The sequence below is a fragment of the Cervus elaphus genome, chromosome 23, assembly GCF_910594005.1.
Source record: "Cervus elaphus chromosome 23, mCerEla1.1, whole genome shotgun sequence".
In the NCBI taxonomy this organism is placed as follows: domain Eukaryota; kingdom Metazoa; phylum Chordata; class Mammalia; order Artiodactyla; family Cervidae; genus Cervus; species Cervus elaphus.
The window spans coordinates 64,290,775-64,311,120 of NC_057837.1; the positions used below are offsets into that span (position 1 = coordinate 64,290,775).

The 20,346-nt window shown below is 52.8% G+C and overlaps 1 protein-coding gene across 4 annotated transcripts in view; it reads left to right on the forward strand.

Moving 5' to 3' along the window:
- Positions 1 to 18,541, forward strand: part of CEP250 (centrosomal protein 250) — a 46,963-nt gene extending 28,422 nt beyond the window's left edge. For all 4 annotated transcript variants that reach the window (XM_043883558.1, XM_043883557.1, XM_043883559.1 and 1 more), the window contains 13 exons: positions 856 to 999; positions 1,856 to 1,989; positions 3,109 to 3,247; positions 4,334 to 4,676; positions 5,297 to 5,418; positions 6,596 to 6,716; positions 7,936 to 8,057; positions 8,499 to 11,084; positions 14,541 to 14,654; positions 14,848 to 15,003; positions 15,447 to 15,548; positions 16,572 to 16,634; positions 17,917 to 18,541. In XM_043883558.1, the coding sequence (XP_043739493.1) occupies positions 856 to 999; positions 1,856 to 1,989; positions 3,109 to 3,247; positions 4,334 to 4,676; positions 5,297 to 5,418; positions 6,596 to 6,716; positions 7,936 to 8,057; positions 8,499 to 11,084; positions 14,541 to 14,654; positions 14,848 to 15,003; positions 15,447 to 15,548; positions 16,572 to 16,634; positions 17,917 to 18,180 (4,410 nt within the window). In that variant the 3' untranslated portion in view covers positions 18,181 to 18,541. The remainder of the gene's footprint in view (positions 1 to 855; positions 1,000 to 1,855; positions 1,990 to 3,108; positions 3,248 to 4,333; positions 4,677 to 5,296; positions 5,419 to 6,595; positions 6,717 to 7,935; positions 8,058 to 8,498; positions 11,085 to 14,540; positions 14,655 to 14,847; positions 15,004 to 15,446; positions 15,549 to 16,571; positions 16,635 to 17,916) is intronic.
- The last annotated feature ends 1,805 nt before the right edge of the window (positions 18,542 to 20,346 follow it).

The window sequence follows — 20,346 nt, forward strand, 5'->3', positions numbered from 1 at the left end:
AGGATTTTGCTAAGTGAAAGAAGCCAGTTACAAGAGGCCACATGGTATATTATTCCACTTGCAGGCAGTAGCCCAAACAGGCAAACCTATAAAGACAGAGAGTAGATGAGTGGTTGGAAGTGAGGATCGGGGATGGGGAGGGTATGCAGTTTGTTTCTGTAGCTGATAAAAATGGTAAAAAATTATCACAGTAACCATGGCACAACCCTGTGAATATGCTAAATACCATTGAATTGTCTGCTTTAAATGGGTCAGTTGCAGGATATATGAACTCAATCTCAATAAAACCATTAAAAAGAAAAGAAGCCAGCCATTTGAAGGACAGTTCAGGCAGTAGAAATAGCTGTCGTAAGGACCTGGGACAGGCAGAAAGGACCCGGGACAAGTCCCTTGATAAGCTTGGGGGCAGGAACCCTTTGTCAGCCATGGAAGGAGGTTGGATTTTGTTCTAAGGGCAGAAGGAACGTGTTGGATGGTATCTAAAAATCAGAGTGGGACATGATTTACTATATGTATTTTTTAAATACTTTAGCCTCTGAGGGGAGAATTGTGTGTGTGTTTGTGTGTGTGTGTACATGTGTGCATGTGGGTGTGGCAGCATGAAGTGGAAGTCGGGACACCCGGCAAGAGCTGCTGCAGTGGTCTGAGTGAGCAGTGCGCTTGGTGAGGGAGGAGGTGAGGACTTGAGGTGACAAGGTGTCACGGAAACAACACGTCTTAGCTGGGCCCCGCCTCGGCTTTTGCCAACCCAACCTAAAAACCAGTATTTATACGACACAATCTCTGCAACACAGATTTTGTGACCAAGGTTCCCTTCTCTCTTCTGATACAGGATTCTCTCTTCTCCCCTTGCAGGAGACCACCGGGATGCTTCAGACCCAGCTCCAGGAGGCTCAGCAAGCGCTGGAGCAGGCAGCCCAGCAGCACAGAGACAGCCTGGTGGCCCTCCAGGAGGAGGGCTGCGTCCTGCTGCAGGATAAGACAGACCTGCAGAAGCAGGTCCCTGCTCCTCTTTCCCAGCCCGGCAACCCTTCCCCAGCACAGCCAGGCCCTCCTACTCCCCCTGGCAGGACAGGGAAACCTTGGCCCTGCTGCCTGAGCTTGGGATGGGGAGGGGAGGCCCCAGTATTAAGTGAGAAGTGAAGGGTTCTCAGAACTGAGCATATGCCTCCCAGGCCCCTGGGATAGTTAGTAACCTCTCTCAGTGGGGACCATGGTTGTTATTGTTTAGTCACTGAGTCGTGTCCGATCCTTTGTGATCCCATGAACTTTATCCCCCAGGCTCCTCTGTCCTTTGGATTTCCCAGACAAGAATACTGGAGTGGGCTGCCATTTCCTTCTCCAGGGGATCTTCCCAACCTGGGGATCGAACCCACGTCTCCTGCCTTGGCAGGAGGATTCTTTACTGTCTCAGCCACCAGGGAAACCCAAACCTCGCATTTTTTTGGCATCCTCCTTGATCCAACCTCCCCCACAGAGCAAGTGTTTTTATACCAGGTTGCTTTTCCTTCTCAGAATCCTGTATCAGATAGTATTCGGATTGTTTATTTTTAAAAAATATAGTCACTTGGCCTTTGGACAGAGTTACATTCAGCCAAGGTTTTTCTTTGCGCCTCCTTTATACACCATACGTGAGGCTGGGGAGACAGGTGACAAGGCCAAACAGTAGTGAGGGGCTTATGAATGGTTGGCGGAGGGAGGTAGTTAAGAACAGCACCTAAGGGTTGGCGGGCCCTCCTGGGCGTTGGAAATGGGCTGCTGACTATGGTAAACCTTGAAGGACCCTAAAGTCCTAGATGAGAAGCATCCTTCCACTGACTTCCTATCCCTGGTCCTCATGCTCTTGACTTTCCAGGTGGAGGACTTGAAGTCTCAGCTGCTTTCCAAAGAAGCCTCCCAGAGGTTCGTGGACCAGGAGGTTCAGGAAAAGCTGAGAGAGGCCCAGGAGTGTAGCCGAATTCAGAAGGAGCTGGAGAGAGAAAAAGCCAGGTAGGCTGGACAGCCCATGGAGTTGGCTTTGGCCTGTCTGGATCCAGGGGTCACGGTGAGGTTGACAGTTCTTTGCTCAGGTCCCCTAACCACTCATGTCTCTAGCTCTGGACTCTACAGGTAACTGTGTAGAGAGGGCATGGTCCCTGTCTCCGAAGCTTGCACTTCATTCATTTAGTGGAGAAGATGCCTCACGCACCAGACACTATGCCAGAGGTTGGGGATGTAGTTTAAATAAGACAGTATGGTCTCTGCCTCAATAGAATTGAAGGTTTTGTGGAGGAGACATTAATCGAATCATCTCCAAGGGAAGGTATTGGCAGATTATGTTACCTGGAGTCTGAGGCGGGAGAAACCCTTTTGTTGATGAAACTAGAAGTACGAGACTGGTACCGATGTCCAGATAAGAGATACCAAAGCTGGATCCCTGGCGGGGTGGTAAGGAAGAGGAGGAGGCAAGGGGTTTAAGGGACATTAGGGGAGTTGGGATCGGTTTATATGTAGTCTTAGAGTGGACACAGGCAGGATGAGGGAAGAATGCTGTGATGTGGTCAGGACTTCTAAGGGTGGATGGAGATACCATTCACTGAGCTGGGGAATGTAGCAGGGGTGACTGGGTGGAGGGGAGGTGCAGAGGAGACAGGAAGAATTGGACGTGTTGAATTTGAGGTACTCTGTAGGGATTTCTGAAATTTGCCAAAGAATAAATTGTGAAGTTGAACCTAGGAGCAATCAGTAGGTGCTCAATAAGCACAGATTTTTATTCTTAGCCTGTAATCATGATCATTACTGTTTCTATGCTAATTATCCATGCTATGTTAGAGCAGTCAGATGAGAAGGTAGTTCTTTGTTGCCTGAGAGAATGGCCTGGCCCTCTGACCGCTCTCTCTTTTTTAAAAATTTTATTTATTTATTTTAATTGGAGGGTAATTACTTTACAGTATTGTGATGGTTTTTGGCATACATGCACATGAATCAACCACGGGTGCACACGTGTCCCCCCATCCTGAAACCCCCCCCGAGTCCCTCCCCACCCCATTCCTCTAGGTTGTCCTGGAGTACCGGCTTTGAGTGCCCTGCTTCATGCATTGAACTTGCACTTGACCCCTCTCTTTTTAGCCTGACTCTGTCGCTGGTGGAAAAGGAACAGAGACTCCTTGTTCTGCAAGAGGCTGACTCTGTTCAACAGCAAGAACTGAGCTCCCTGCGCCAGGACATGCAGGAGGCCCAGGCCGGGCAGAAAGAGCTCAGCGCTCAGGTATCTCCCACCCCAGCAGGAAATCTCTTCCCTGATGGAAGCCAGCCTCTGGAGTCCTCAGCAGACCCGGCGGGAGAGGGAAGCCAGGACCGGGTGGGGTGGAGCATGGGAACCTGACCCAGAGTCAAGAACAGACCGCTGATGACCGGAACATGGGGCCCAGAGGATAGGGCTTACCCAGGCCTGTTCTCGCCTGGCCAGTGCCAAGTGCACCTGGTCTGCCCGGCAAGACACAGCAAGGGGAGCAAATATTACTCCCCTCGGGTCCACGGCAGCAAGAGGCCTTCCACCGACTTGGTCTGTTCACAGCAGGACCCCAGACCTGTGCACGGAGGGAAGATGGAGCTGGGAGGAAAAGCGTGAAGGGAGTAAGAGCTAGATGTAGACTGTGGTAGAGCAGGACCCAGGTCTGCTTGTTAGACAGTCCTGGGTGTGATCCCTGCTCTACTGTTTCCTGGTTGTGTGAATATCGCTTTATTTATCCATAAAACAAGGATGATAATTCTTAATCATTGTAGGAATATAGGAAGTGTCAGGAGCACAGTAAGCATTCAGTAAATGGTAGCCATTATTATTGTGAGTTGTCTTCTTTTGGCTCAGTATCAGGGTTTCAAGCAGAATTCTTTTTTTTTTCAGCTGCCCCAGATCTTAGTTGGCACCTTCGTTGTGAACACACAAAATATTTTTAGTTGCAGCATGTGGGATCTAGTTCCCTGACCAGGATTGAACCCAGGCCCCCTGCATTGGGAGCACAGAGTCTTAGACACGGAACTACCAGGGAGGTCTCTCAGGCAGATTTCTAATCATAGCAGGAAGCTGGCATAGTTGCCAAGGGGACCAGGGCCAGAGCCCATGAGCATATAGCCCAGGCCCACATGTCAGGAGTCCTTAGGTAGGTGCGTAGGTCAGATCTGGGGTGACACTCATTCCAGACCCTCCCTTCCTGCTGGAGAGCTGAGCCTCCTGAAATCCTCCCAGCCCCAGACAACCCCACGACCCTGGGGATCGAGTGGGATTGGGCCTGGGAGGGTCCAGGGAGGGGGTGTCCACTCCCTGCTCGGAGTGACCATACTTCCTCTCTGGCAGGTGGAATTACTGAAGCAGGAGGTGAAGGAGAAGGAGGCTGACTTCCTGGCCCAGGAGACTCAGCTGCTGGAGGAGCTGGAGGCGTCTCGAGTCACTGAACAGCAGCTCCGAGCTTCCTTGTGGGCTCAGGAGACCAAGGCGGCCCAACTCCAGCTGCGCCTGCGCAGCACGGAGAGCCGGCTGGAGGCGCTGGTGGCGGAGCAGCAGCCTGGGCACCAGGCCCAGGTCCAGCTGGCCAGCCTCTATTCTGTCCTGCAGCAGGCCCTGGGGTCTGCCTGCGAGAGCAGGCTGGAGCTGAGCGGCGGGGGAGACTCAGCCCCCTCCCTCTGGGGCCCGGAGCCAGGTGAGGGAGCCACCCAGGAGCTCAGGCCCTTGGGCAAAGCCAGGCCTAGCTCCCGGGGTAGAGGAGAGGGGTGCAGTTCTCCAGGCAGTACTGCATCAAGGCCAAGGCCGCAGCCTCTTGGGATGGGTTCCGTCAGAGTGTGAACCCCAGCTCTGCCATTTGCTAGACATATGTCCTTGGGCAAGTGACCTCTCCTCTCTGAGCTTGATTTTCTCAACTATAAAATGAGGGTGTTATAAGTACCCACCTCTCGGATTTTTCTAAGGAGTTAATGAGATGACAGAAATAAAATTGCCTGCACAGTCTCTAGCACTTGTTATTGTTGTTCACCCGCTCAGTCGTGTCCGACTCTTTGTGACCCCATGGACTACGGCACGCCAGGCTTCCCTGTCCTGGCACTTATTAAATGCCTAACAAATAATAGCTGGCATTTTCTAGTGCCCATCAAAGCGCCTAGCACATAGGTATGCAGACCAGGGCACGATGAACAAACTGCTGAGAGGGATTCTTTGAAGAGAGGAGAGATGGATAGGAAGGCCAGGGCCACATCAGGGTGGTGTGGTGTGGCTATTTCATTTCATAGTGCAACCAGGTCAGGAGGTGTTTCCTCATTTTTTCAGACCAGAATGGCGCTAGGATCCTCTTTAAGAGAGGGCCCCTCCTGACGGCTCTCTCAGTTGAGGCGGTGGCGGCCGCCCTCCACAAGCTTCACCAAGACCTGTGGAAGACGCAGCAGGCCCGGGTATGTGTCTCTGTTCTCTTTCCTCAAACTCTTCACCTCTGCTGAAAAAGGCCTATGACATAGTTTGACCCGTGTTATTTCTTAAAAAAAAAAAATTATTTATTTGATTGTGCTAGGTCTTAGTAGTTGCGACATGTGGGATCTAGTTTCCTGACTGGGGATTGAACCAGGCATCTTGCATTGGGAACATGGAGACTTAGCCACACTAACCCCCTAGTGGTTCCTTGGACCACCAGGGAAGTCCCTGACCTGATTTATTTCTGACATCAAGTTGGAATGAGTTCTGCCTCTATTGCTTACTACCTGGCAGCCGTGAATAAAGCATTTGGCTTCCTGGACCTTGGTTTCATTAGTAAATTAAGGCACACTGTGCCCACTTCACCGGGCTTTGAGGGTTAAATGAGTGAGGGACTCAGGTGAGCCCTGTAAACCATGTAGATCTCTGTGTAGATCTGGGATATTGTTTTACATCATTTTCCTCTCAACCACGAATTGTTCTTGGTGCCAAGACCTCCAAGAAGAAACCAACAAATGGGGATCACTGAGATTTGAGGTTGCCGTTTATAGAAACATTCTAGGCCCAAGGCAATATGAAATGTCCTCCAAATCCCACCTTACAGTGAACCTATCAGCCAGTGAAAATTGAGTGTCAGGATGCCAGTCACTCTGAGCTAGGGATACAGAAAGGAGAAACACCTGCTTTCTGCCCTCAGGAAGGCTCATGACAGAGCTGAGCAACCCAGCTTCATCCTGAGATAAAGCCGAGCTACTAGAATTAACTAGATCAGTAGCAGGTGCACATTCTGATAGTAGGAGGCAGGGACAGTGCAATCTGACTTGAGAGGGTCAGAAGAAGGGAAGCAGTGACCTTAGAGCTAAAATGTGGAGTGGTTCAGGGAGAGGAGAGGGATCCTGGGCTAAGACTTCAGCAGGAGTTCTGTTTCAAAGACAGACGGGTCAGAAGGGGAAGCCAGGCTCCAGCCAGTTGGGGCAGAGCCTGTCATCACTTCTGGGCACCGGATGCACGTGAGTTCAGAGGTAAATAACCCAGCAATCTGAGAGTAGGTCCTTGCTGGCAAACCCTGACAGAAGCTGAGGGACTAAAGGGCTCGAGCCCTGGACTGGGGCGACGTCATGGAAGATGTGGAGCTTGAGTTCCATGCGCTTCCTTTCCCAGGATGATCTGCGGGATCAAGCCCAGAAGCTGGAACAGCGTCTCAGTGATATGGAGGCCGAGAAGAGCCAGGTCCACACAGAGTTGCAGGCTCTGCAGAGACAGCTCTCCCAGAACGAGGAAGGTAAGAAGCTCAAGGCAGGAGGGGTTTGAGGGGAAGAGAGGAATGGCAGACTCCACAGGTGGCTCAGATGGTAAAGAATCTGCCTGCAATGCAGGAGACCTGGGTTTGATCCCTGGGTTGGGAAGATCCCGTGGAGGAAGAAAGGGCAGCCCACTCCAATAGTCTTGTCTGGTGGATCCCATGGACAGAGGAGCCTGGCGGGCTATGGTCCATAGCATTGCAGAGTCAGACACGACCAAAGTGTGAGGAAAGGCAGAGAGCCCAGAGGGGTGGGATCAGCCTGGGAATCACTCTTTACTGCTTGCCCACAACTGTGAGAAGATACCCAGAGGCATCTCCAAAGGGATGGTGAACCCCCTGAACTACTTTTCATGCTTTGCTTGGCCTTTGAGGGCCATCCTGGCAGAAGGGATTAGAAGGAACAGATTTGGTGAGCTGAGGGAAGTTGGTGGCTAGGTTTCCATTTTTTTCTGTCTGCAGGTTTAAAAACTGGCTACCTAAGGCCTCATCTGGAAGAACACTGTAAAATTCTGTCATTAATCATTTATCAGTGTTACTTATTTTGTCATCCACAACTGTGTTCTCAAAGTGATTTCCAGGGATCCTGAGCTTGTTTGGGAGATAGTAAAGGGGGGAACCTAGGGAGAATGTGTCTGTGCTATAGCCAAGGCTGGGAAGGGTGTTGACCACCAGGAAAATAAAGAGGAGGGTCTTAAGGCTCAAGGCTCAACTACGGAAGAGAAGAAGACAACGTGGGGAGCGGATCTGGGTCTTAAAATGTCCCACAGGGCTCCCCGAGAGCCATATACAGAGCTGGGTTCTGGTGCCTTTTGCAGAAAGGGAGGGCCCCTGCAGAGCCGCCCTGGTCTCTAGGAACCTCTGCAAAATCCTAGAATTACTGGCTGAAAAGGACATCCCACGTCGTGAAGCTCAACCCTGTCTGGAATCCAGGGTTGAGAAGCTGGGTGATCAGGATGAGAAGTGTTGGCACAATTGTCAGGCAGCGCAGGACATGGGCAGCAGATGCAGACAGGGGTCTGGAAGCAGCAGGGAGCCTAGGCAGAGCAGCAGGCAGAAGGGTCATGTCTCTACGAAACTGGGTATAATTCTCTTCTTCTTGGCCTTTTCCTCCTTTGTTTCTGTTACCCTTCTCCCATCACCTCTATATCCCTCTTTTCCTCCACCCCAATCATGGGCCTTCCTCTGACTCTTCCCAAAGAGAAATCCAAGTGGGAAGGCAAACAGAGCTCCCTGGAATCTGAGCTGATGGAACTGCGTGAAACTGTGGCGTCCTTACAGAGTCGCCTCCAGCAGGCAGAGCTGCAAGGAGTGGAAGCCCAGGTAAGGTGGTACTGAACTGGGGAGGGGCCAAGGCTTGGGCTCCCATCCTAGCCCCTGGTCAAACCCCATGCATATACAGTGTCCAGCTTCCTTCAGCAGTGGCTCCGTTTCTCTGGCTGTCCCCTGAGGACCATTATGAAGGCTTCAGTGAATCCTCCTTTAATTACTTCTTCTGAATTGAGGTTGAGATCTTTATCCTTTGACCTGAAGGACTAGAGTCTGGGATGGCTCCTTTGCAGCAGACTTTCTTTGAGCAGAGCAGAGCCTAAAAGTGTGGTCAGAATGTTCTTTTACAGCATCAGCCTAAGTAGAACACTCAGTTCCTTTTGCTCACATCCTTGACAAAGCTGATGCCACAGAGGAAGGAAAGGAAAGGCATGTGCTGGAGTGACGGTTTGAGGGAAGCACAGCTTTAAGGTGGTTTTGTATCTCGTTTTCCAGAATGAGCGCAAGTTACTGCAGGCAGCCAAGGAGAGCCTGATTGCCCAGGTGGAACATCTCCAAGCTTCTGTCACAGAGGCCAGGGCTCAGGCAAGTGCTGCTGTGGCCCTGGAGGAAGATCTGCGGACAGTGCGCTCAGCCCTGAAACTGAAAAATGAGGAGGTGGCGAGTGAGCGCCAACGAGCCCAGGCCCTGCAGGAGCAGGGTGAGCTGAAGGTGGCCCAGGGGAAGGCTCTGCAGGAGAATCTGGCTCGCCTGGCCCAGGCCCTCTCTGAAAGAGAAGGGGAGGTAGAGACTCTGCAGGGGAAAATCGAGGAACTAGAGAAGCAAAGGGAAATGCAAAAGGCTGTGTTGGAAGTGCTGTCTCTGGACCTGAAGAAGAGGAACCAAGAGGTGGATCTACAGCAGGGACAGATCCAGGAGCTGGAGGAGTGTAGGTCTGTGCTAGAGCATCTCCCCGTGGCCGTCCAGGAGCAAGAGCAGCAGCTGGACCTGCAGAGAGAGCGGATCCGGGAGCTTGAAAAGGACCGGGAGACGCAGACGAACATCCTAGAGCATCATCTCCTGGAACTTGAGAAGGCGGCCCAAGTGATCGAGTCCCAGAAAGGCCAGATTCAGGACCTGAAGAAGCAGCTGGTTACAACGGAATGCCTGGCCCTGGAGCTCGAAGAGAAGCGTCACAAAACGGAGAGCCAGCGAAAGGCAATCGAGGAGCTGGAGGGCCAGAGGGAAGCGCAGAGGGTGGCTCTGACCCACCTAACGCTGGACCTGGAGGAAAGGAGCCAGGAACTGCTGGCGCAGGGCAGCCGGATCCAGGAGCTGGAGGGCCACAGCGCTCTCCTGGCAGGCGAGCTCCAGGAGAAGGAGCAGGAGGCCATGGCCCAGCGAGACCAAATCCGGGACCTGCAGAGGCAGAAAGAGCGTCTGAGTCAGGACCTGGAGAGGAGGGAGCAGGAGCTGGTGCTGCTGAAGGAGAGGACGCAGGCCCTGGAAGATCAGAGGAGCCGGCAGACCAAGATCCTGGAGGAGGACCTAGAGCAGATCAAGTTGGCCCTGAGAGAGCGGAGCCGGGAGCTGGCCTCACAGCGGCAGCTGAGGCAGGAGCTGGCGGAGGAAGGGAAGGGCCAGAGCAAAGCTCAGCGTGGAAGCCTGGAGCACATGAAGCTGATCCTGCGAGACAAGGAGAAGGAGGTGGAGTGCCAGCAGGAGCACATCCAGGAGCTTCGGGAACACAGGGACCAGCTGGAACAGGAGCTCCAGGGCCTCCACAGGAAGGTGGGTGAGACCAGCCTCCTCCTCACCCAGCGGGAGCAGGAGATTGCGGTCCTGCAGCAGCACCTGCAGGAAGCCCGGGACCAGGGGGAGCTGAAAGAGCGGGAACTTCAGGGGCGGCTGGAAGAGACCCAGAGGGTCCTGGTGCAGAGGACACGGGAGCTCCAGGCCCTGCAACAGCAAGAGGCCCGGGGCCAGGAGGAGAACGTGAAGGAGCAGGCGGACTCACTGCAGACTGCCCTGGAGCAGGCGCACGCCACCCTGGAGGAGCGCCGGGCCGAGCTGGAGGAGCACAAGGAACATGCGCGGAGGCTCCAGGAAGAGCTGGCGGTGGAGGGGCGGCGGAGCCAGGCCCTGGAGGAGGTGCTGGGTGACCTTCGGGCAGAGGCTCGGGAGCAGGAGAAGGCACTGCGGGCCCTCCGGCAGCAGTGTGCTGAGCAGGCCCAGGAGCATGAGGCAGAGGCCCGGGTCCTGCGGGACAGCTGGCTGCAGGCAGAGGCGCTGCTCGAGGCCCGAGACCAGGAGCTGGAGGCCCTGCGGGCCGAGGGCCAGGCCTCCCAACGGCAGGAGGAGGCTGCCCGGGGCCAGGCTGAGGCTCTGCAGGAGGCCCTTGGCCAGGCTCAGGCTGCCCTGCGGGAGAAAGAGCAGCATCTCCATGGGCAGGCCGAACTGAGCCGCAACCTAGAGGCCAGCACGGCCACCTTGCAGGCTGCCCTAGACTCCTGCCAGGCCCAAGCCCGGCAGCTCGAGGAGACCCTCAGGAAGCGGGAAGGTGAGATCCAAGACGGGGACCTCCGACATCAGGAGGCTGTGCAGCAGCTCCAGCAGGCACTTGCCCGGAGGGACGAAGAGCTGAGAGAGCTGAGGAGGCAGGGGCAGCTGCTGGAGAAGTCTCTGGCCCAAGAGAAGCAGGAGCGTAGGCACAAGAGAGAAGGGGAAGAGGTGAGGGGCCTCCGGGAGAGCCTAAGGGAGCTACAGCGGACTCTGGCACAAAAGGAAGATGAGCTCCTGGAGCTGCGGGAGGCCCAGCAAAGGAAGGATCTGGAGGACTCGCCCCACAGCCACAAAGCCTCGCCCGGGGAGGAGCTGTCTCCCCTACTCAACTCCTCAGGGCCCAGGCTGCAGCGGGAGCTGGAGCGACTGCAGGTGGCCCTGAGACGGACGGAGGCCAGGGAGATCGAGTGGAGGGAGAAGGCCCAGCACCTGGCACTGTCCCTGGCCCAGAGCAAGGCCAGCGTGAGCAGTCTGCAGGAGGCGGCCCTGCTCCTCCAGGCCTCCGTGCTGGAGCGGGACTCGGAGCAGCAGAGGCTGCAGGTGAGTCACGTCGTGGTGGGTAAGACTCCGGGACCATCTGCACCTCAGGGTGTGAGAAAAGGTGAGGTCACGGACACCTCAACACAGTGGAATCCCGGTTAGTGTGCTAGTGCCGGGTTGGGGGGCGGGCAGGGGAATATGACACCCACAGACTCTGCCCTCCCAGAGTTAAGGGTCTAGTGGAAGAGCAATTATTGTGCAATGCAGTGCAGCTATTGGGGTTAGTGCTTAATTAGGACTAGTTTAGTGTGCACTGAGCAAACTAGAGGGATGCCCCCCCGCCTTTCCTGGGTCCCAAAAGGCTTCCTGGTAAAAGTGATGTTTGAGATTAGATCTGAAGGGACCAGTAAGGAAGTAGCCAAGCACAGGTTGGGGAGGGAGCGGAGAAAAGGAGGGGAGAGAGAACGCAGGATGTCAGTCAGGGAGTTCAGGCTGCCTGGGACATAGGGCAGGGGGCTGGCAAGAGCAGAGAGGCCAGCAGGGGCCCATCGTTTAGGGCTTGTCAGCGTGTTGAGGACCTGGGTGACCAGTGGGAAGCGGATGAAGGGTTTGTGCCCGGGGAGTGACAGAATCAGATATATAATAGTTCATAAAGATGGCTCAGGCTGCCATGTGGAGCAGCTGGAGATCTGGGGAGACCGAGTGGGAGGTTGTAAATGGGAGTCAGCGGGGAGATGGTGACCTGAGATAGGAAATATGGATGGAGAAATGAAGGGAGTAACAAAGTAAAGACAGGGCCCAGGTTTCTGCTCACTGGGATAAAAGTGGGTTTGGGGAACAGGAGGGAAATAGTGTGGTCAGTTTGGAAACGAGTGATGTACCTGTGGGACCTGCAAGGGGACAGGTCCAGTGGGTGGGTCTGTAAAGTGAGCTGAAGGTGAAGGATGAGATTGAGGCCAGCAGTAGAGACTTCAGAGGTGTCAACAGTTAGAAAAAGTGGGCTCCCCTAGGCAGGATGTGGAGCGGCAGAGGAAGTGACCTTAGGGTATGACCTTTATCCTCAGGTCAGGGCCATGTCTTAGTCATGGTTGCACCCTGCACTGAGCACAAGGTCTGCACACAGTGGGCCATCAGGAGAGCTATAGAGAGGTATTACCTCTTTTACTAAGAGGAACCCAGCCCATTTCTCCTGAGAAGTCGATTCTATATCCTGGTCCCTTGACTAGATGTGAGTGCTGGAGAATCCCCTCCCTAACCTCAGACACACAACCCTGCAGGGACTAGCCTTCCTGGAGCCCCAAAATCTCTGTTCTGGTTAAAAGACAATATGCACACAAAGGGTTTCATTTATGAACTTTGGAGTCAAGTTTGTGGATTTGAAATACAGTTCTGCAGTTTAGTAGCTGTGTGACCTGGGGTAAGTGCTTTTTCTTCTCTGACTTGTTTTTCTCATTGATAAAACATGGAATGATAATATCAGCCCCATACAGCCATTTTGAATCCAAAAAGCAATAATGTAAATAAAGTGCACAAGAAAGAAGCATTCAGTAAGTGGGACTCCTTTCCTATTTCTAGGCCTGTTCTTACCAGCACAGAAAAAGTCAGATACGTAGGTGGGTGGGAAGGCACTTTCTATACTTGTGAATTACTGAGCCGTATTTGCTCATTAATGGAGTTCAGGTTGGTACCCCTATTCCCAAGATACTCAAGGGCATTTTTCAGAAGCAACCTTCTTCATAGTAGCATCACTTTAAAAAAAGTATTTATTTGTCTGTGTCAGGCCTTAGTTGTGGCATGTGGGATCTCGTTCCCCCAACCAGGGATTGAACCTAAGACCCCTGCATTGGGAGCAAGGAGTCTTAGCCACTGGACCACCAGGGAAGTCCCAGTAGCATCATTATTTAAAATTGAGGTATAGGTGATTTACAATGTTTTAGGTACATAGCAGAGTATATATATATATATACACACACACATACAACATATATACATACACATATACATACATATACATACATACATATATATATACATACACATACATATAGTATAGATATATAACTGAATATACCTATATTCTTTTTCAGATTCTTTTCCCTTGTATTAATAGGTAATTATAAGGTAATGAATATAGTTCCCTGTGCAATACAAGCAAGTCCTTGTTTATCTATTTTATATGTAATAGTGTATATCTGTTAATCCCAGATTCCTAATTTAACCCTCTTCCCCCTTTCCTCTTTGGTAACCATAAGTTTGCTTTCTATATCTGTAAGTCTGTTTCTGTTTTATAAATAAATTAATTTGTATCATTTTTTTTTTAGATTCTAAGTATAAGTGATATCATGATATCATGTTACTTGTTTTTATCTGTCTGACTTGCTTCACTTACTAAGGCTGTCCATGTTGCTGCAAATGACATTGTTTCATGCTTTTTATGACTGAGTAATATTCCTTGTATATATTTACCACATCTTTATCCATTCAAAAACATTCCATTATATATATTTACCATCTCTTCTTTATCCATTCTTTATCCATTCATCTGTCGATGGACATATATACAGTAGCATCAGTTTTTATTTTAAGCATTTTACATGCCAGGCACTGTTACTCTCACTTTCTTTTTCTACGACAACCCTGAGAAGCAGGAATAGTTAATACCTTCATTTTATAGTTGAGGAATAGCCCATAAGCGAGGTTAAGGAACCTGTCGGTGATCATCCAGCTTGTGAAGGGCAGACCTCAGATTAGACCTAAGCAGGCTGACTTTCGAGCGTGGCCTCGTACTCCTGAGCTTCTCCTCCCTCCCAGACAGCCTCCACCCACAAGTAGATGCTCTGCTTCTCTTCTGTCTCTCCTCTTGACCTTTGCCATTTATGAACCCTCGAGTGTCTAGAAAATAATCTAAACACTAGTCTTCCCATTTATCCAAAGAGGTTTAACCCCAGAGGCTTGGTCTACGCTTTGTATTTTACATATGAGGTGGTTGGGGTTTGGAGAGAGCTCTTATCTTGACCCAAGTTGACTAGCTGGTAAGTGATGACACAATACTTGCCTCTACATGATTCCTGAGTCCGCGTTCTTTCCATAACACCTAGTACTCCCAATTGTCACATAGCTTAGGCAAGATCTAAAATGAGACAGGTCTGGGGAGTTCCCTGGTGGTTTAGTGGGAACATTTAGTGGTTGGGATTTCACTGCCATGGCCTGGGTTCAATCCCTGGTCAGGGAACTAAGATCCTGCAAGCCGTGCAGCATGGCCAAAAAATAAAAATAAATAAAATGAGACAGATTTTAGTCCTAGCACCGTGTATCCTTAGGAATATCCCTCTCAGTTGCTTTATCTGTCTGTAAAATGATGGTTCTGCACCAGAATAGCTGAGAGGTGCCAAGAAAAATAAGACTATAAACCTGATGAGATTGTTGAGGATGGAGGGTGGAGTGGATGTGCAGATGTTACTCTCATTTTCTGGATGTGCGGTCATCATGGTGTGACTGTGCTCCTTGATGCCCCAGGACGAACTACAGCTCACCAGACAAGCTCTGGAGAAGGAGCGGCTCCACAGCCTGGGCCCGACCAGCCAATCAGAACAGGGGTCTGGAGGAGAGCCCTGCGTCCGGCTGGGAGAGGTGAGCTGGGGGCCTGCTGAGAACGGATGGCCCAGGAGGGAGTGCCTGTCCAGGGGCTTGTGCCCTTCCCCTGAGTACTGGATCCCTGAAGCGCACAGCCTGTCTGGTTCATCCTTTGCCTTCTGTCTAGCTCCTCCGCCTTCCCCCGTCTCAGGGGCTGCCCCGGTGAGCTTGACAGGTCTCTCTCCCTCAGGTCTCAGAGGTGAAGACGGAGCCGAGTCCTGAGGCGGAGGAGAAGCAGCGCTGGGAGCAGAGGCTTGAACACCTGCAGCGAGCGGTGGCGCAGCTGGAGGTTGACCGGAGCCGGCTGCAGCACCACAACGCCCAGCTGCGGACCACCCTGGAGCAGGTGGGTGACTCGGGTCTCAGCTCCCGCCCCGTCCGAAGAAAGGCACGCATCTCCACTTCTGCAGCCACCACAGTGGGGGCATTCGGAAACGATAGCCCAGGACCAGATTTGGCCTGCTCTCCATTTCTGAAAATAAAGTTAAGTGGGGATGCACCAGTGTTTGTGACAAAGATCGAATGGCCCACAGTGCCTGAAGTTCTACAGAAAAGACTTGCTGGCCCTGCTTAGAAGCCCGGGAGGCTGGCCCCACATCCTCTGTCGCAGCAGCACTGTGCGCTCAGGGCTGTCCCAGCACGGGCTCTCCTCAGCGCAGTTCAGCTTCTCATGACCCTTTATGTTCACACCATACCCCTCACACCTGCCTGCTCCCCAAAAAGGCGGCTCAGCTGCAGCCCAGAGCCAAGCCCAAGCCCTGATCTCTCCCTCACACCCAATCTCGGCAGGTGGAGCGGGAGCGTAGGAGACTGAAGAGGGAGTCCACGCGCGCGTCCAGGACGGGGGTCCTCGAGAGCAGTGGAGCCACAACACCATCCCCCACACCCCAGGTTTGTCCGTTTTCATTGACTGCAGCCTCCAGAGAGCCCAAGCCCGGCCACTAGAAACAGTCCTCTGCAATGCGTATCCAAGGCAAGAAGCCAATTCAGCCAGTCCAGAGGGCCCCTCCTGACCGGGCTCTGCCCCGCCCAGCACTGTCTCTGACCCAGGAACAAGGCCCAACATCAGTGAGTGGGGCTTGAATGAAGGCTGGCAGCCCTGCCTTCTGAGCAGCCTTCGCTGATGTTCAGTCCACCTGCCCCCAGACCAGTGCTTAGGCTCCTAAGAGCAGAGCTCATGGGCTTCTGGTTTCTCCCAGTGTGTTGGGTGGTGCTTGCCACACCCCGATGTATCTAGGGGCTCAATAGCAGCTTTGTGGACCTCTTAGACTTGCTTGATCTTTGTGATACTGAATTGACAAGATGTGGGTCCAAGGTGTTTCCTGATGTTCATTCAGTCACTAAGTCGTGTCCGACTCTTTGCAACCCCATGGACTGCAGCACACCAGGCTTCCCCACTGGGTCAGTGATGCCATCCAACCATCTCATCTTCAGTTACCCCTTCTCCTCCTGCTCTCAATCTTTTCTGTGGCCAGAAGGATTTAGGGGAAGACACCGCAAACCACTCTTTCGACTGAGTTATGCCCATTAGTCGACAGTCCTGGAGCCTGGCAGGCAGGGACCGTCTTTGGTGGCTGAGCACCTCCCAGCCCTCCATCCCCCTTCCTTTAAGGAGAGCTTCCCAAGGGCAGAGCCCTTGTCTCACTTCCCCTCTGCATCCTTTGTTTGCTTCCTGGGGTCAGCACGAGGGAGATGTCTGGTGTACTTTAAGTGAGGAGGTGCCTAAAGAAGCCAGTCCCATCCAAACCTCTGGGACATTTGGCATCAGGTCTCCACGGGCATTGCCCATTGGTTTGGTTTAGACCCTCTGAGGCCTCTCCTGCCCCTGGGCCCTGGTGCCCCAGGATTTTGGGAGGCCTGCACAAACCCCCGATGGAAGGCCTGTTCCCCTGGAAAAATATTTGTCTCCCTCAGGATGGAAGAGGAGGACAGAAGGGCTCCTCGGATGCCACATACATGGCTGAGCTGCAGAAGGAGGTACGTTCCAGAAGGTTCCATCTTCTAAGGCTCCTTTCCCTCCCTGGTACTCGGACAGCAAGGCTTTGGTGTCTGCTATGTGCTTGGTCCCTTGTGCACGTCCAGCAGGGAGCGGGAAGATAGTTCGGGCCTCAAAGAACTGCAGACCCCATGGGAGGCGAGCAGAGCCCAGTCCCAGCTCCACCTACTGCCCTGAGTGCACTTAAGCTCTCCTACGCTTAGGGTGGGAGTGGGGAAGAAAGTACGCTGCAGGCCCCAGACCTCCTACCGAGAAAGGGAAGGGGAGAAGGCCGACTCTAAGAGGCCAGCCTGAACCAAGCAGAAGCACCCGGGCCTCCTCTGCCCTCACACGCACCCTTGCAGGCAGGACTGTCACCCACACCAGGCAGAGCAGCCTGGCACGAGCGCCAGGATCCACACCCCAGAGCTCAGGTCACGCTCCGGGAACCTGTGCCTTCTTGCCTCTGAGGCCTCACCTGAAGGTTCACCCTGTCTTTTAAGGCCCAGGAGTAATTAAAACTAGGAAATCCTGATTTCAGAACCTGTACCAGAAATCAGTAGTCACTACTGGAAGAGCCTGACTATGCAGCTAGACCTGAAGCTCTCACTTTGAATTCTGTTAGACTCATATAAAGTGATCGCTGAGACAGGCCCAGACTAGGGTGAAGCAGGGCAGGCCTCACTGTGGACCTGGAGCGCCTCCTGAAGTTTTGCACCCGACGAGGAGCCTATCTTGCCCCACCCTCATCCTGAATGTGCCCTGAGCTCCCAATAACTCCACCTCAGTGTACCCATCTGAGAAATGCATTGGTCAATGATTCTCAACCCTTACTGCACATTAGAATCATCTGGGGAGCTTTGAAAAAAATACCGATGCTCAGACCTCACCTTTTCTAGTTAAGTCAGAATGTTTCTTAAAATCTCCCAAAGGGGCATGATGGCGCTTTCTATAGCAATTAAAGCATTGGGTATGTATGTTAGGAAATATGTTAAAATGTACTTAAAATCTGGGCATTTTATTACATGTAAACACATGAATAGGTTTGTTTTTTTTCCAAGCTCCCTCTTTGAGCCTCCTGTGCAGCCAGGGTTGACAATCACTGGATTCTCTGATTCCCAGCAGCCCTTCTCCCAAACACTATAAAGCCTAATCCTGAGATTCATGGGCATGGAGTTGATTCAAGCTGGCCTGACAAGAGCCACAGGAGCCGAGCAAGGGGGGGGCGGGGGCAGCTTCAGGGCCCTCCATGGCTCTTGCCCTCTTGGTTTTCCTGCCCCCCAGGTGGCCCTCCTGCGAGCCCAGCTGGCCTTGGAGCGGAAGCAGAAGCAGGACTACATCGCCCGCTCCGTGCAGACGAGCCGTGAGCTGGCGGGCCTGCACCACAGCCTCTCTCACTCCCTCCTGGCCGTGGCCCAGGCCCCCGAGGCCACTGTCCTGGAGGCCGAGACCCGCAAGCTGGATGAGTCCCTGACTCAAAGCCTGACGTCCCCCGGGCCCGTCCTACTGTGCCCCAGCCCCAGCCCTGCTCAAGGCGCCTCCAGGTAGCAACCACAGCCTGGGCAGGACACGGGCCAGCCTGGGAGCGCGCAGACAGACAAGATGGCGGTGGAGTGGGTTGTGGCCCCTCCACACAGTTGCAGTTGGCCAGAACGAGTTCTGGCTCTGTGACCCAACCTGGGAGCCCCAGGTCAGCAGACATTCCCAGGAAGAGGGAAGGAAACCCACAAGGCTGGGGCAGGCCCTGACTCACGGGAATGAGGACACAACACTTATTGCCAACCTGCAGTCACCCCGAGAGCGCCTTGCCCTGGCCAAGTGGGTGTCTGCAGCCTCTCACAAGAACTCATTATCCAGCCCCTCACCCTCTGTCACCTCCCCCTTCAGTAATAAACCCTGGGTCTTGGCATTTGTTCTCTGCTGCTGTCTTTACAGTATAGCTGGGCAACAGCAGTACATCAGGAGCATCTATTAAAGAGGACTTCACTAAAGATTCCTGTCAGGCGGCATGAATTTGTCATCTGCCTGCATTCTGACAGAGAAGGGCTGCAGAAGGCACACAAGACAGAGTCCCTGTCCCCAGGAAGCTTGAGCCCAGTTGACAAGACCAGGCAGACGCCCATCCCTGAATCAGAGACAGTTCTTCTGTCTGCTGCCTAGAAGTGCTGTAGAAATGCCCGGGCCTGAGGCAGGCATGAACTGGCCCTCGAAGGCTGGAGACGACTCGGGAGGGTGGCCAAGTGTTCTGGTGAGAAGACGTCTGCCCTGTGGGATGGGCAGCGAGGGAGATGAGGGAGGGCCTTGGGGATCTAGATTTGAACTCAGGGGTAATGAGGAACCGTCATATGTTCTTGACTTAAAACTTGTTCTGGGCTTCAGAAACACTGATTGGGCTCTTGGCTAAAGTCAGTCTCACGTTCAGAAATTCTCTCTGGCCTCATTCCCCTTCTGTGCTGGGTGAGTGTCCTTAGGGTGTCCCTTTCCGGGCGTATCAGATGCAGCTGACTCTGGTCCTCTGTAGTCCAGCCATGGGTCAAACCAGGAAGGAGGATGGACAATGGCAGAACTCATCACTTGCGGCCTGACCTTGGTGGAGGCGGTGCGTAGGCTTAAGGCCTAATGTTGGCGGCTTCATCAAAGCCTAGGAGAGAACAGTTTTCTTCAAAGAAGCAGGCATGATCTTCCTCTGGCCCTCCAACTGTAGTCTGGGGTTCCTCTTAGCTAAGCCTGGGAATGGAGCTAAGGCTGGCTAAGAATGGGGAGGTTTGCAATCAGCACTACAGTACCCCAGACCTATTTACCCAAGGCTTAGGCCCCATTACATCCCATCGCACCACACAGAGTGGGAAGGAGGATGTTTGCCACTGCTGGAGCTTGGTTTCAAAGCCCATGCATGGGACTCAGCACAGAGGCTTAGTAAAAAGTTACAGTTTAACTACCCTCTGCAGAACTAAATCTGGAGCCCCAAGATTCCGGCTGGTCCCCACCTCTAGTCAGATTCCCCGTGGCTCAGGATCCTTACCTGGCCTTTTCTGCACTCGGAGTTCTCAGGAACAAGCACGGTTTCTCTAGGTTCCTTAACTTTTTTTGGTCCCCAACTCTGGTTCTCTTGCTTAGAGGCTGACAGAGGGACCCTGTTGTCCACCTTGTAGTTTCTTCTCAGTTCCAGTATCTGTAGGTCGTAAGCCAAGGCCTTAAGCCCCACACACTTTCTGGGGCCAGGAAGAGAGTTTCCAGCAGATGAAAGGCATTTTAGAGGCAGCCAAGCTGAGTCTTCATCCAGTAAATAGCTCATCTATACCTGCTCCTGCCTCCCCACCCAATCCTCAATAGCCCCTCACCCCACTCTGGATGTCAGGCCTAGGGCTCCCCTCCCCAGCAGATAGTCCATCAGGCTTAGTCCTGTGTTCAATTGTTAACTGTCATCTTACTTTCCCCTTCTTAGCTTGTGTATGCTTTTCTGCTCCAACTTCCTAGAATACATTTTTCTTTTTAATATCTATTTATTTGACTGTGTTGGGTCTTAGTTGCAACACATGGGATTTTCCTCTCTAGTTGTAGCTCCAGAGCTCAAGCTCGGTAGTTGTAGAGTATGGACTTAGTTGCCCCATGGCATGTGGGATCTTGACTTCCCCTAGAGATCAAACCTGCGTTCCCTGCTCTGGAAGGTGGATTCTTTACCACTGGAACACTGGGGAAGTCCCTAAAATACAC